The sequence below is a fragment of the Lycorma delicatula genome, chromosome 6, assembly GCF_047948215.1.
Source record: "Lycorma delicatula isolate Av1 chromosome 6, ASM4794821v1, whole genome shotgun sequence".
In the NCBI taxonomy this organism is placed as follows: Eukaryota; Metazoa; Arthropoda; class Insecta; order Hemiptera; family Fulgoridae; genus Lycorma; species Lycorma delicatula.
The window spans coordinates 108,982,806-108,998,948 of NC_134460.1; the positions used below are offsets into that span (position 1 = coordinate 108,982,806).

Consider the following 16,143-nt stretch of genomic DNA (forward strand, 5'->3'; position numbering starts at 1 on the left):
AATATAATAAAATTTTAAGTAAAAAATTTGATATTTTTAATAATGAACATTCGTCCAATTTCTTTCTTAGAAATTAATTTTATCATAGTTCAATAATTTTACAATAGATAGCGTAAGGATATACATTTTTCGAATTTGAAAATACGAAAATCATAACACTGGTCATGTCCGTTCAACAGTCACTTATCAAGGTAGTTTCGTGTTAGCTGCTGCTGGAATGCAGGTGCGTCTACCTGGTGTGACGTCACTTACCCACGTGACCTTGCAATGACTGTCCGTTCGTTCGTCTGAGAAGTGGGAGGATTAGTTTTGTTGGGTGGTGGGGAAGTAACTTGTAACGAAGAGTTTAAACCGCTGGCTTGGTGACTGTTGTGTTTGTACGTTCGCGATTTAGTTAATGTTCTGTTGTAACACCTGGTTTGATCGGTTGTTTATGTCAGTTTCTTTATTATTGTATGTAACTACTATAGTATTCTCTTTATGTTTAGTTATATTGTAAAATGTTGCTTCTTTTTTACGGGTTAAAAGTGTTTTGTATTTATAAAATTCCTTTGAAAGTAAAAATCTTTTTAAATGATTTTGTTCATCAACGTTAGACAATGAAAGTGGTTTTAAACGTACACAGGTAACAGTGGGAACGCCCTCGTTATTATGAAGTTATGATTCTTAATATACTTAAAACGCGCGTAATTATAATATTAATGTAATTTCCTTCATAAAGTTTTATTTTTTATTTTTATAATACATATTAATAACTTTCAAGCCTTAGATAACTATGGCATCAATTAAACGAAATAAAATATTACAAAGACGTTGGAGGACGTTAAATTATGATATATTTAGTAAAATGTTTTTGTTTATATTTTATTTAATATGTGTTCAAAATATATGCGACTGTGAAACAACATTGTATCAACAGCAGTTTACTACTACACCTTTGATTAATGAAGAAAAATTACCAACAGAAATTTCAGGAGGTTTAATCGTTAATCAAAGAATGAGATTAGAAAAATCTTCTAGCCCGTTTCTTGTCCGCGAAGATATTATTATAGACAGATCTTCTGAATTGACGATTGATCCAGGTGTCGAAATTAGATTTTCTCCGATGGTTGGAATAACTATTCGCGGAATATTAACAGCCAAGGTAAGCTGGTTATTTTTATTTTTAAAAATGACAATAACGAACCTTAAAAGTCGTTTTATATATATATATATATATATATATATATATATAAATATATTAGACGATCATTCTTAGTGTCTTCTTATACTCTTAGCTTACAAATATTGATTTAATGAAATATCGCAAGACATTAGAACTGTAACGCTTTAAACGTTATTTCTTTATTATATTTTACGTTAACCTTTTATTTTACTTATACAGTTGTAAATTTTTTATGTACTTTAAAAGAGAGTGAAGTATTTACTTTTTTTATTATTTATTTGTAAATTTTACTCTTTATGTTTCTTGAGAACTTAATTTTATATTGAAAAAGAGTTAAAAGTTTTATTACGTACAAGGAAATTTTGTCTTTTTCCTTTAAATATGCAATTAGGTTTCTCTTCGATTTAAAGTAAAATGTTTGGTGAATTGTCTTTGTCACCCTATTTTCTTCTATAAAAATTTAAAGTTTGCATAAAAATAAATAATCCAAATCTTTGAGAACTTCATTTTTATCTCCATAATACTTAATTTTGAGGTGATTTTTTTTTCGCATGGTAATAAAATTATCTTAACTTTTTCTTCCCGAAAACAGTAATAATGAATATAATAAGACTACGTATGTTTCATGATGTGTTTTTTAAATGAATGTCTTTGAATGTAATATTTTACATTTTTTTATGATTATAAAAGTTATAGTACTATGAAAGAATCCTAATTTTATGGGAATCTAGGGTTTAAGGTATGTTGTATTCTCTGAAGTAATGCTTAACTGTGGACTCGGAGGTTAAAACGAAAACAAAAAAAGGTATGTTGTATTCGAATGGAATTGTGCATTGTGTAAAGAATACAATACTCGACGAATTACAAAACTACGAGAATCTTGTTTTTATTGTTTAATTTTCCTTATTGGCTAGGTTTACATAAAGGCATTCTAGACAACTGTCAAAGACAAGAGTTTAGTCGAACCGAAACCATATAGTAAAAACGAACAAAACAATCTTAACTAATTCCTAAATAAAAAAAAACTCATTAGTTTTTTAATGAGAAACCATACCACATTTACAGAATGAACATTAATGCTTTATAATACTTTGTACTCTTTTGGTACTTATTTTAAATCTTTACTGTTTTTTACATTAGCAACGATACGTTATTTTAAAAAAAAAATAGCTGGACTTTGCTGTAATTTTACGTTACTACAATATTAATGTCACGTTTTAACATGAATTAGAAAATTTATTTGTATTTTAAAAAATGTAAGTGAATAAATTTAGAAATACATAACTGGTTAAGTGTTATTAAATTTATCGGAGAGCATTGCCTAGATTTTGGTTCTCCATTTCAAAAGTAGAAAAGGAGAAATCTCTCATATTTATATCATGAAATTGTAAATTTTTTATTTGTTAGTATTTATTTAATATAAAATAAATATCCTCTGACTTGATATCTCGTAGAGTGTTACTAGAAATTCAAATTGTGATATAAAACAGCGAATAAAACCTTGTGATGGCTATTATGATATATTGTTTAAAATAAGATTATAAAAAGATAATCTTTATTATAAACAATTTTTTCGCAGGGGTTGTTATTTTCGAGTAAATCGCGTTAATAATGTTATGATTAGATATTTCGAAAAGAAAAGGGGATAGTATTTCAAAATTATACATTTACACAAGATTTGTTTTACAATTATTCAATAAATTAAAAAGTTTTAATTTTTAAAAATGTGTCATTGATATATATTTTCAAAATATGAAATTCATCCCTTCCCTAAAACTACTGACGTCTCGGTTGTGTTGGTATCTTCATTGATTCTTGAAAAAAAATGAACACCCATACCAATTTTTATGCTTCTTTGTTGTTTTTTTTTTTTTATTAGAAAATTGTTTTATTAATCTATTATTTTTTATATATTAATTTTTTAATATATTTTTGCTAGTCTATACCTTTGTTTCTTCATAAGAAATAAAATATATTTTTACCACTTACATAGCCTTATTAAATTATTAATATATATAATACTGTCTTACAGAATTGTTTTTTTCAGTTTTGACTTTTTTTTATGATAGTGACTTATGGACGAAATTAATTTTTAAGAAAATGTTTGTTTCTGAAATGTTTCACGTTAGGTTACCCTATAAAAAAACAGAAACTAAAAAATTAAGATTTTAAGTTTTTGAAGTTTTATTTGTATATTTCTAGAAAAATCGTTCAAATAATTGTTTTATGTTTGTGCAGCCCACTCAAGTAAGCTCTGTTTTTTAAGATACTTTGTAGTGAACTATCTATTTTAAAATAGCATTCAGATTAGTGGATCCATAATAATTTTATTTTCTAGTTTTCTTTCGAAGAGGATTTTTAAAATACCATTTAAATCTTTTCCATCAAGCATTAGACATCACTGCCTGTTGGGTCATCCAAAACTTAAATGGACCTCCCATCGCATTCTCGGTCGGCCTATATTTCTTCCTGTAGATTGATAGTCTTTGAACTGCATGGGAAATCTTCCCACATCCATACGTTCAGCATGATATTTCCACTTTAGCTGGTATCCTTGTCAACATTACATTCTGTCTTAACGACTGTACCTTGCTACTGACCTCAAAAACCTCATTTCTGCATTCTTGAACCTCTGCCTTTGTGTACTAGTCCACATTTCAACTCCCGAAAAAACAAGCTGGAACCGATAATACCTTATATAATCCGGGACCTCCGGATGAAAGGCCGTGAGGCTACCACTTGCGCCACGGAGGCCGGCAAAATATCTGATATGTACAACACATGACTTCTTTGTACGTTTATTTTTGTTTAACTTCCGGGTCCACCGTTAGGTATTACTTCAGAGGATGTGATGAACGATTTTGCAGCGTGTGTGAAAATGCCATGCCTGTCCGGGATTCGAACCCGGGACCTGCGGATGAAAAAGTGAGAGATTGGTGGAATAAAAGGTCACATTAAACTAAACTACTCTTGGGTTCATTTCATTTTTCACTTGCCAACAATTTTTATAAGTGGAAATTTAATTTACATGATTGTATTAATACCAATGGTGTCAAATGCTCAGTAAATTAAATGTTCAACTACTCTTACAACCAACAAATCATCGATAAGTATGTATTCTGAGCTAGCTTACAAACAATTTGGCAGTTCTTCTGTAGTAGATGCCCCCATTTTTCAAAAGTTTAAAATTATGTGTTGAAACTACAGTTTGTGTACTTAAATTTCTGTTAGTGTGTTAATAAAAAATACTGTTGTACACTTAGATTAAATTTTTTTTAAATCAACATTAATTGACTGCAGTTTGTTGTTGACTGTTTCGTCATAATAACAAAACCGGACTTCCTGTTATGGCCGCGTTATATTAGCAGTTATCGGCTGGGGCAAAGGTTGCCGTTATCAAATTATTTTCCTTGAATTTGGTCCTTCGTTAGTGAGTTAGCGAGTAACGTTCTATTCTTTCCATTATTTTCAATTCCAAAAATACCGCTTTCAAAATTCCTGCAACGGAAGAAAATTCTCCATGTGCTGCGGATCACAGTATAACTTTACACTTGTCTACAAGCACGATTGGTATCGGAAAAAGGATGTCGAATTGAGAAAGGTACTTGGCTCGAGGACTCAAATTACTATTTCAGTAGCGTTTCTGCTTAATCCGAGCAAACGAATACATGACAGAATTCGATTTCAGAGTAAACCACCGATTAGAAAAATTTCGTACAAGAAGTTTGTGCGGATTCAGAATTGAAAAATCCCATTAAAATCGGGGACCCGGGTAAGACAGTTGAGATTGACGAAAGTTGTTTCTCGCATAGAAAATACAACGTAAGCTGTGTTATTGTTTTTGGGGGCATATGTCGGTTGGATAGGCAGGATTTTCTTTTCACTGTTTCGAACCGAAAGACAGAAAAGCTAGAAGATTGTGTCGTGGCATCCAGGAACAACAGTTATACCAGATTGCTGGAATTCATATCCCAATGTCCCTCGAATTTCGGAAGTGACTAATACTTACTGCTTTGTCAATCATAGTGAAAATTTTGTGAACCCTATATCCGGAGCCCATATGCAAACAATAGAGAGTAATTTAGCGTCAGTTAAAGACTGAAATAAGCGAAAGACGTTTCAGGGATACGACTTGTTCGTTCCCCTGAAACTGGATGCTGGAAAACATCTACGCTTTACAACTACCGGAATAACAAATACGCACAATTTATTATGCTTCAGCTAGGTTAGGTTAGGGTAGGATAGGTTTTTTTTTTTAGGAAAGTCAACTGCAGAAGATCCGATTTGGCATAATTCTTACACATTATGAATACTTAGAAATGTTTATTTTAGTTCCTTTATTCTCTGTACTTTACCAACGTTTCACTTGGGCTGTTGAAGATATCACGATTTATTATTATATCGCATATGTCAATTATTATGAAAAAACGTAAAAAAACATTAAAAGGAAGAAGAGTTCTTGTATTTTTCGTAACACAATCATTACAATCTAGAATCTGTTATTACAGCAGTAAATTATGCTAGTGGTGTCATAATTATGGATATGCTGTAATCATACATTTTTACTCATAAAAACTCTGTTAATTGGCCTAGAGAATAGCGATTAATCTTCTATATATTTTTTAATTATTCTTTTTTTTGCAGTTAATATTAATTGATTACATCTCATGAACTCTCATAAATTCAGTTATATCTTTTATGATAACCTTACAAATTGCCTAACTCGCTTTAAAATAACTCTAAATAATAAAGGTTATTTTTATTTCATTACTCTCACTTTTATAATAAGTTAAGCAATTTCATTTAATTATTGAAATTTTTAATGAAAGTATATTTTGTGTACGCTTTAACTTGGCTTTTACCTCATGAAAAATCCGAAAAGAAGTTCTAAAAAATACATTATTAAGAACGGCTAAACATATTTTCCTTATCTGATTTAGGTATTTTTTTTGAAAAAATTACTTTTCAATTATTTATCACTTTTTTCCAATAACAACTGTTTCAATCAAAAAATGCAAAAAGAAGTCCTGTTATGTTCGCTTTGGTAAGCTGATAATGAAAATACATATAGTAATAAAGATTAACTACTACTACGAAGGTGATGATAGTATCTAATAAAGAAATTTTAAATAACGCTGTAGAAAGAAAAATACTGTAATAATCGCTATATAACTCATTCTTAATTGCTTTTATGAACAGCTGTTCATAAGACAAGGCGCCGCCAGTTAATTTAGTTTTGAATTAATTTGCTAAACATTGCTGATACTGGTTCGATTTATTTGCTTACATATTTGCTATATATATTTATTTGCTACATATTTTGTTTGCATATTTATTTTGTTCACATATTTGCTTACAAACATCATTTCAACGTAATGATTCCTTTTTACGGACTCTATTCGTGTTATCAAAACGAGGGTAAATGTTTTTTAATCATTCTTGGTTGAAATAGCCGCTACATGAAACAAAAATCTGATGTGGACACTATATGACTTCCTTGTATGCCTATTAAATTATATTTACACATTTTCTTTTTAAATGAAAAGTACATAAAATTTTATTTCATTAATAACTTCTGATTTTTTTTTAAATTGTTATTATTGAAATATTATCTATCGTAAAAATGTTTTTACAATCGGAGGTTAATAATTATTAATAAATCAATATATTTAAATTAAAAAAATAGAGAAGATGAAATCGGATTTGAAACGATGTGCCTTCCTCTTGTAAGATCCAAATATTTCATTAATCAAAATTTTATTTGACTATAACTCTGGAACCAATGAAAATAAGTACCACTTCTTTTTTATGTTTGAAAATCATAAAAACCACTTCTTTTTTCTTATGGTTGAAAAGCTCTCAATGAGGGCTAGCTCATTGTAATGAGGTACTCAGTAATAACTGCAGTTAAGAAAAAATTCAAAATCCAAATCTCTCTAATTTTGGGCTTTATTGGATACTTTTGGTCCAGTCGATTGTAATCAAAAGGGGAGGTGCAGAACTAGATGTTACGACAGTCCTAAATCCAAAATTTCAACATCCTACGACTAATCGTTTTGAGTGTTGCGAAATACATACGTACGTACAGATGTCACGTCGAAACTACTCAAAATGAATTCAGGGATGATCAATATGGATATTTCCGCTGAAATCTGGAAACCGAAATTTTTCGCGATCACAGTAATTCCTTTATTTTAAAACCGGTTTTTAATCAATTAAAAGCCGGCAGTAATAATTTTCAAAAAACGGCCGAATATGATTTGAACTATGAGAAAAGATATTTTACTCATTTGGAGCATTGATTTTTTTGCACGTTTTGCTCCGATTTAAAGTTGATTTAAATAATCTTATAATGTTGATTAAAAAAAATATTTTTATTTATTTATGTATTTTTTTAATGCAATTCAATAATAAATGAAATATATGTTAATAAAAAAATTAATTTGATAATAAAATGAGATCGCTATCTATTTTTACTTCCTTGTACGAAGTAAAGGAAATATTGTGATCGTGAAAAATTTCGGTTTCCAGATTTCAACGGAAATATCCGTTTTGACCATCCTTGAATCCATTTTGACTAGTTCGGCGTGACGTCTGTACGTACGTAACTGATATAACTCAAAAAAAACCCCGCGTTGGTGTAGTGGTGAACGCGTCTTCCCAAATCAGCTGATTTGGAAGTTGAGAGTTCCAGCGTTCAAGTCCTAGTAAAGTCAGTTATTTTTACACGGATTTCATATCGTGGATACCGGTGTTCTTTGGTGGTTGGGTTTCAATTAACCATACATCTCAGGAATGGTCGAACTGAGACTATACAAGACTACACTTCATTTACACTCATATATATCACATCTTCATTCATCCTTTGAAGTATTATCTGAACGGTAATTACCGGAGGCTAAACAGGAAAAGAAAACAAAAACAAAAACGATTAGCCGTAGGATGTTGAAATTTTAGCTTTAGGACTGTTGTAACATCTAGTTATGGACCTCCCGTTTTAATTGCAATCGACTGAATCAAAAGTGTCCAAAAAAGTGACTTTTTCTTAACTGCAGTAATTAGCCCTCATTGAGAGCTTTTCAACGATATATCATAAGTGGTATTTATTCTCATTGGTTCCAAATTTATAGCCAAATAAAACTTTAATTAATAAAATATTTGGATCTTAGGGGAAGGCACATTACACTTTATGTACTTTTCATTTTTTTTAAATGTTTAAATGTAATTTAATAGGCGTACAAGGATTATTGTCCACATCAGATTTTTTAATTTTAATATTATTAAGTTCAAACATCGCCATTGTAATGTAAAGTTACATCGCGAATGTAACTTTATGTTTAGATTCTATTTAAAAAATACAACTCTTTAAAACATACAACTATTTAAAAAAAATACAACAAAATCGTAAATATATCGTTTCCGGATATATTTACGATTTTGATATTGGAAATCCACCTAAAAGATATAGATTTCTACGTTTTAGGAATTCTAGAATACGATATAAAACTGTATTACTGTCCGAATTTCATCATATTTTTAATTTATTTAATTTTATTGATTATAGATTCAATTCCTTATTTACCTATCCTCTGTAGATACTCAATTACTATCGAAAAAAGAAAAACTTTTTCTTTTTGAAAAATCTCTCTTTGTAATTTAACTAATGTTTTTTTTGGTTTTGATTATAAACAACGAATATTCGTAAGTTTGTGTCCCAAGATTCATCAGTATATTTTCTTTAATAAAATTTACGAACATACTTTTCATTTATGATATATAATGATGAAATTTCAATATTCTGGACTTAAATTGTAATTATTTGTTTAATTCGGTATAAATTGCCACGAAATTATATTGTTTAGAGATTGTTATGATTACTTTGACGATGTTATAAAGGATGAAAAACTTGTTTCGATACCAAGGTCAGAATTCGCTTCGGCTGTTCTTTTTTATACGTACATAAACAGTCTCAGTTCCTTAATATCTCTCTGTATTCTGTTGTAATGAAAATACGTTAACTGATGGCGTCAATTATTAAAGTTATCTTTTGATGTTTTAATTAGAATAATCAAAATGGTTTTGATATATTCATATGTGTGTGAAAATATTTTCACTTGACATAGCAGAACCCATTTTTTTGCAACACATGAGACCATATTAAATTTTACTTTTTTATAACGTTAGAACGTTATCATGAATTTAGTTTATTTTCGTACTAGAAGATCGATAGCTGATGGTTATGGCCTGATTCTATTTCTAAGGAAGTAAAAATGAAAACAATAGCAATTGTTTCTGATTCACGTTCAAGATATGATTTTGCTCTAAAAAAAAATTAAATTTTCATTATTCCCATGCATTTGAGATTATTTTCGTCCTTCTGGATTACTGTTTTTATACAGTTATAAAAACCATTTCTCCCTAAATATAACGTTGGATGATTAAAGAAGAAAATGATTTCGTACGATTTAGTTTTTAATAAATATTCTATTTATGTACAGTAAAATGTAGCAGATGTGATATCGGTTTTTTTCATCGCGTAAATTTTATTCCTATGGTTATGAAAATTATTTAAGTACAAATTTACAATCTATGGCCAACTGCATTTATAGATATTACGTTTGATTACCGTACATAATTTTATGATTATCTACCAGGTAGTTCAGGTATTGTTTTTTTTAATGCCTTGTCTGTAACAAGCCCATCTATATATATATATATATATATTTGTGTATATAAATGTGGGGGGGGGGGGGTTAAGTAGATAACCCTTAATTTTGTTAGGGGTTAATTAATTAATTTGACTCATTTATTTTTTTTTTACAAATCGTTCCACTGGTTGGTCTGACCTTATTCTGCATTTTTTCTGTACTAATCTTTTAACCTCAATGTATTTACTAATATTAGTCAAAGTTTAGAAAGTTCAGTCGACGCATAGTGTGGAGATATACAGCAAGTTGCTCCGTGCTATCTACGACGTCTTGTCGCGGTACATGTTTCTTCCACAATTTATTACCGGGCCATAGCTATTTTATAAACCCAGGTAGAACAACTGCGCATCTATGTGTAACGTTTTCTAAACTTTAATATATCATAAACTATCTACTTTAAATATTCCAATTTTTGTCATCCTCTACAAGTTTTATCTTATATACATCTTCTTATTACGGAATAAAGTAGCGTGAATCTCTTGGTAAAAGGTTTTCCAACCTAAACTCGTCATCGCAAATCAGCTGATTTCGAAGGCGAGAGTTCTAAGGTTCAAATCCTAGTAAAGACTTTTACTTTTATACGGATTTGAATACTAGATCGTGAATACCGGTGTTCTTTGGTGGTTGGGTTTCAATTAATTACACATGTCAGAAACGGTCGACCTGAGACTGTACAAGACTACTACACTTCATTTACACTCATACATATCATCCTCATTCACCCTCTCAAGTAATACCTTACGGTGGTTGTGGAGAGTAAACAGAAAAAAAGATTTTCCAACCTATCTCGTCTCTTTACTAAGAATCTGCCATAAATTGCCCTCCTTTATTATTCTTCTTTTCATTCTGAATTTTATCAGGCCACATAATTTTCAGCATCCTCCTGTAACAACTCATTTCATGTTCTTTTCCTTTCTGTTTTTCTCATCGCTCCTGTTTTACAATCACAAAGCGCTGTACTTCATAGAAATACTTATAACATTTTTTTTTCTACTTCTTGCATCTATATTTGATATTAGTAGATTTTTTTTTATGGTTAAAAGCTCTCTCCTTACTTGTACCTAATTGCTTTTATCGTAGACTTTACTTTGTCCATCCTTTGTTATTGCATTTCGTAAATAACATAATTTTCTCTCTTCTAGTATATTGCATTCCCCTAACTTAATGTTTAATTCCTCATTACGCTTCGGGTCACATTTTATTTCATTCGTTTCACTTTGAGATTGAAGTTCTCTCTTACTAATCAATCCAATGTCATTCAATGTATTTTTAACTCATGTTCGTTTTTGCTAAAAAAAAAGTCACAAGTGACTCTTATCGTCTTTATTTTTCTCTTTTCTAAACGTTTTCATTGAATTATTCTATGTAAATTTTAAAAAAATGATATATTCTTCTCCCAAAGAGCTTTATTTAAGTTTTGAAAACATATTTATTAAAATTGGTTTGGTTTGTGTTAAAAAAAGCTGATAATTTTAATTAATTTTCATCGTCTACCGTTATAGAATAAAAAGGAAAGGTTTTTGACACAAACCTTTCACCATTAGATGTGAACAAGAAACCTTAAAAAGATTACAATAATTAATATTTATGAAATTATTATAAATGTAAAAGAATCAAATATTTTTAGCTGATCATTAAATTATTATTTTTTAAAGCATTCGCCATTAAAAAAGACGCATTCTTTTTGGCATTATTCCTCTGTAAGACGAATTCGGAATCTTGTCTCGTGAGGGATGGGAAAATAAATCGAAAGAAAGTATGAAATAAAATAATATACAACGAATTTATTTATTTTATTCATTTTCAGGAACTTTAGAAAAGTGATAAAATTTTGTTTTCTGCCAGCAGAACGGTTGCTAATATTGGTCTTTTGTTGGATTGGCACCTGGGTTAAGTCAGCATTTTTATTTATTTGATGTCAAGTAAACCATAATGGAATTTGGTTACGTTTTTTCTTTCTTTGTTTTAGTGATTTGGTTTACTATACCGTTTGTTTCCAGACTGGCTAATTTAAAACTCTATCTGTTCGAATATGATGTGTTAAAATTAAAATAATTGACCGCTTGTAACAAACGTTATGTGCATCAAGTCCTTTTACTGTCATTATTACAAAATCACATGAAACAGATCGCGCAAATCGAAGAATTTTATCCTCTTTGATATTTTCTTCATAGATTCTTTGTTGAGTTTACCTCATCCGTTGGGTTATTATTATTATTGTTTTTTTTATATATCTGCACATTAACCTATTTCTAAGTTCTTTTTATCGTAATGTACTAAGTTGCCTAATATTTATCGTTCGTTGAACAACATGATGAAATGTGATAAAAATATTAAACAAATTAAAATGATAAATTATATTATGAAAATCATATTTAGAAAACATTTTTGAGTGTAATTATACAGTTTCTTCTTCAATGAAGTAACCAATGCCACTGTTTTTTGTTGGCGCTCGTCTCAATAAGGTTTCGACACCATAAAGGTAAATTGTGACACACTTATCCGGTAACAAATTTTATCATTCCACACAACACGAGTATACAGCTTTTTTTACACATGTTACATCTTCTAATTTACATACCTTTATAACTACACTGAATAACTGAACATGATAAAACGTCTGGAATAAGTTAAGGCTTATTTTATCCAGACTTATAGAAAAAAATCCTTCATAAAATTAAAAACATATTTAGTATCGGAAAATATGTAATATTAATATGTTATGTATATGTACTATACAACACTTATACAAAATATTACTACGCCTATTTAAAAATAGTTATAAAGTAAATAAAATTATACACAATAAATTAACAAAAAACTCACGAAATAAAATAAAATGTATAATATAAAATGTAATATAATATTTAAAGTGAAAAAAATAATTTGATTGGTAATCCTGTGGAATTTTAATTTCCGGTCCACCAGGACGAGGGAGAAGGGAATCTCCCAATGGGAAAAAGGGAAATTCAAAGGTGGCTGACTGCGACACTAGCGTTATTTGTGGTGACAGAAGGTACTATAGACGCAGTATGCCCACTTATCCACTAAGTTAGAGCATATTTTGGGGCGGGGGTGCGATTTTGTAAATAAAAAAGGTTTCTTGTAGATATTGTTATTTTTTTAATTGTTAGCAAATGTGCCTTTAGAAAATTATGACCTTAATTAGGCGAAATATGGAAATACTGAGGATGACCTTGCTCTACAGCCTCGCCCCATGATCCATTAAATTGAAAATTTAATGGCATTAATGCCCCCATATAGAAATAATCTGGCCAAATTTGGTCAAAATCGGTCCAGAGTTCTGGAAATATAAGGTGATTTAGAGGCCAACACCGAACACACACACGTACATACGAACATTAACATACGGAAAATTACCATTCGTTTTTTTGGGTTCCTTTGGTGTCAAAACGTCAAGATCCGGTGAAAACCGCATATACCCAAATTGAACCGATTACAATACTTTCCCTTTTAGAGCTATAGCGCTATCTACACGGGAAATTATGAATTCTACAAACATGTAAATTTGACAGACCAAATATATTTAATGATCATACACAACATAAATTGAATAAATTATTAGACCGCATGCTGAAGAGTTTTACTAATGTTTTAAGTCAGGAAATATTATTACCAATTACGCAAACTTTATTGAACAAGAACTGGTAATTATCTCTGAAAGATCCTCTGGAAGGACAATTTTAAATTAATTTACAAGCTGGTCTTTATCATTTTTAATGTTATAATAAAATTTCTCTTACATAAAACTGTAATTAATACGCAGATACCCTACATAACAGACACGAATCAACGATTACTGCTATTAAAATCTGTTTATGTAAACGTGTTGACGTTCTTCCATTATTTTTTCTTTTAATGATGGTTTTTTTTCTGTAAACAGACTAAAGCATACGGGTGCTTATTACTATTATTGAGCTGTATCGTGATTTATGTAACCTTTATTTATAAAGTAAGCCTAGTTATGTATATGGTACTCGGCATTGATCGGCTATGTAATGAAGGACACTCTTTTGTAACTTGCATGACATTTTGCAGGAACTTTCATTGTTTTCAATATTAACCAGATATTTACTGCAAACAAACTGTATATTTCTGTATCCGTTAATGCTTTTATGTTATAAATCATTGTTACATTGTACGCATTAACAGATATTTATAAATTTTTCTGATTAAAGATATATTTAATTAATTGTTTCGCTAATTGTATCCTAGATGTAGAATATAATTATGTTTTTTTTAAATTATTTACAATTACTGAATTCATTTTTTATCCATATTTAGTAATGTTTCAAGTATCTTCAAGTCATCAGAATGTGTGTTTGTTTTTTAATTTATCTTAAAACAATAAATTACAAATATTGCTAATATACTTATCTGTAATTTTCGTATTTAAATATTTTTAAATTAAATTTAATAAAAGTATGTTCTGATGAACCAGAAATCTTTTGGTTCATTAGAAAAAAAATACTTTGTGTGGTTGATTGATAAAGTACTAAAACAGGACAAAAATAAAAACGGTAAGTTTAAAAACTAATTTTATAAATACGATATTTTTATTTAATTGATTATTATTATCGTTTAAAATTTGTTTCTTTCAATATTCCGCCTTCTTTTATAATTTTTTTTTTGTGTGTGAATATATTTCTTATAATCCCAAATGATTCTGGAAATAATTAATTAAACTTCAAGATTTTTTTGTGGGTAGGCGAGTAAAGATTGATTAATTGATTGGGGGAGAAGTACTTTACATTAAAAATAATCTCAATACGAGCTCACTATGATGTATGATCCATAATTGTTTTATCTCAAAATAATTTTTTTGTTTCTTTTGACTAAGATTGTTTTCTAATAAAATGTAACTTTTACACTGATATTTTTAAAGTAACATGAGAACTTGTATAATTGGAAATTGAAGCAACGATATTTTGAACAGCCTAGTGGTGAAATGAAACCATTGTTGTTTTATAGAAACGATAAACTGCGATTCGAAAAACAGTGAAAATTTATATATTTGGCAGCGCGTAACGCTTCGACGAGGGGAAAGGAGAGTATAGATTCCGATAAATGTCACGAAGGGTGGCAAAGTGTACTTGTTTCACGCGGAAAGAAAAAACTCTCGACTTTTCATTAATTTAATTTAGTTTTAATACTTATATATTTTTTTAATCTGGTTTAATATTGCTAACAATATACTCGTACAGTTACCTCAATAAAAAACCTTCGACTTGCAGCAACATAACGAGACCTATTCAAATTTTTTCGACTTTAAATTGAGCGTAACTCAACGACTCAACCAATCTTCATCAGATTTTCACTTCCACAACTTCAGATACAAAACCGTAGCATATCTAAATTTCAGTGAAATTGATGTACCTTTATTTTTTCCTGTTTAGCCTCCGGAAATCACCGTCAGGTATTACTTCAGAGGATGATATATATGTATGTATGTAAGTTAAGTGTAGTCTTGTACAGTCTCAGGTCGACCATTTCTGAGATGTGTGTTTAATTGAAATCCAACCACCAAAGTACTAGGATTTGAACGTTGGAACTTTCGACTTCGAAATCAGCTGATTTCCGAAGACGCGGTCACCACTAGACCAACCTGTTGGGTTACACATAGGCATATAAATACATAAGTATACGTCAATTTAAGTGAATAGTATTTTCATACTCCTCATATCTCAAAATGTAAAGAAAATTCATTTCACCCACCATGCGACCGAAAGTTATCTTACTTTTCCTCGAAAAGTTGGTGAAAATTTGAATAATTTTATTAATATTACTTACGTTCATTGTATTCATTTGATCAAAAAAATTTACATTTTAACAGGATCAAACTATAGAAAAACAGAAAGCTTTATTAAAACTATTATGAACAAGTAATACGAGCAAGAAGGAAAGTATGGTATTCATTCAAAAAATTGGATATCTTTTTTTTTGCATTTCTCAACCTTCCTTGACCCAGGGCCCTCAAAAAAAAAGTGGGAGGTAATGTTGACGGTTTAAAGCTTAATAACTTTTGATCGGATTAACTGATTTTGGTAAAATTTTGTGAGACACTTGTGTATATGGGGCTGTTCGTTGATAACATTCTGGATAGAATATCTCCATTGAGTGAGGTAAATAGTTTTTTGGGGTTAATTTTCTCAAAATTTTGCAAATATCACCCCACTTTATATTAAGTTCAGTACATGCGCGCATGCTTATCTTTTTTTTTAATTTTCCAAAATTCTCCCTTCTCCAAAA

General features: G+C 29.6%; 1 protein-coding gene across 1 annotated transcript in view; it reads left to right on the plus strand.

Annotated features, from left to right (window-relative positions):
* Positions 1-394: 394 nt before the first annotated feature.
* The window catches only part of bark (C-type lectin domain-containing protein bark beetle), a 225,762-nt gene continuing 210,013 nt past the window's right edge, over positions 395-16,143 (plus strand). Inside the window, exon 1 of the mRNA XM_075368299.1 lies at positions 395-1,144. Within this exon, the coding sequence (XP_075224414.1) occupies positions 776-1,144 (369 nt within the window). The 5' untranslated portion in view covers positions 395-775. The remainder of the gene's footprint in view (positions 1,145-16,143) is intronic.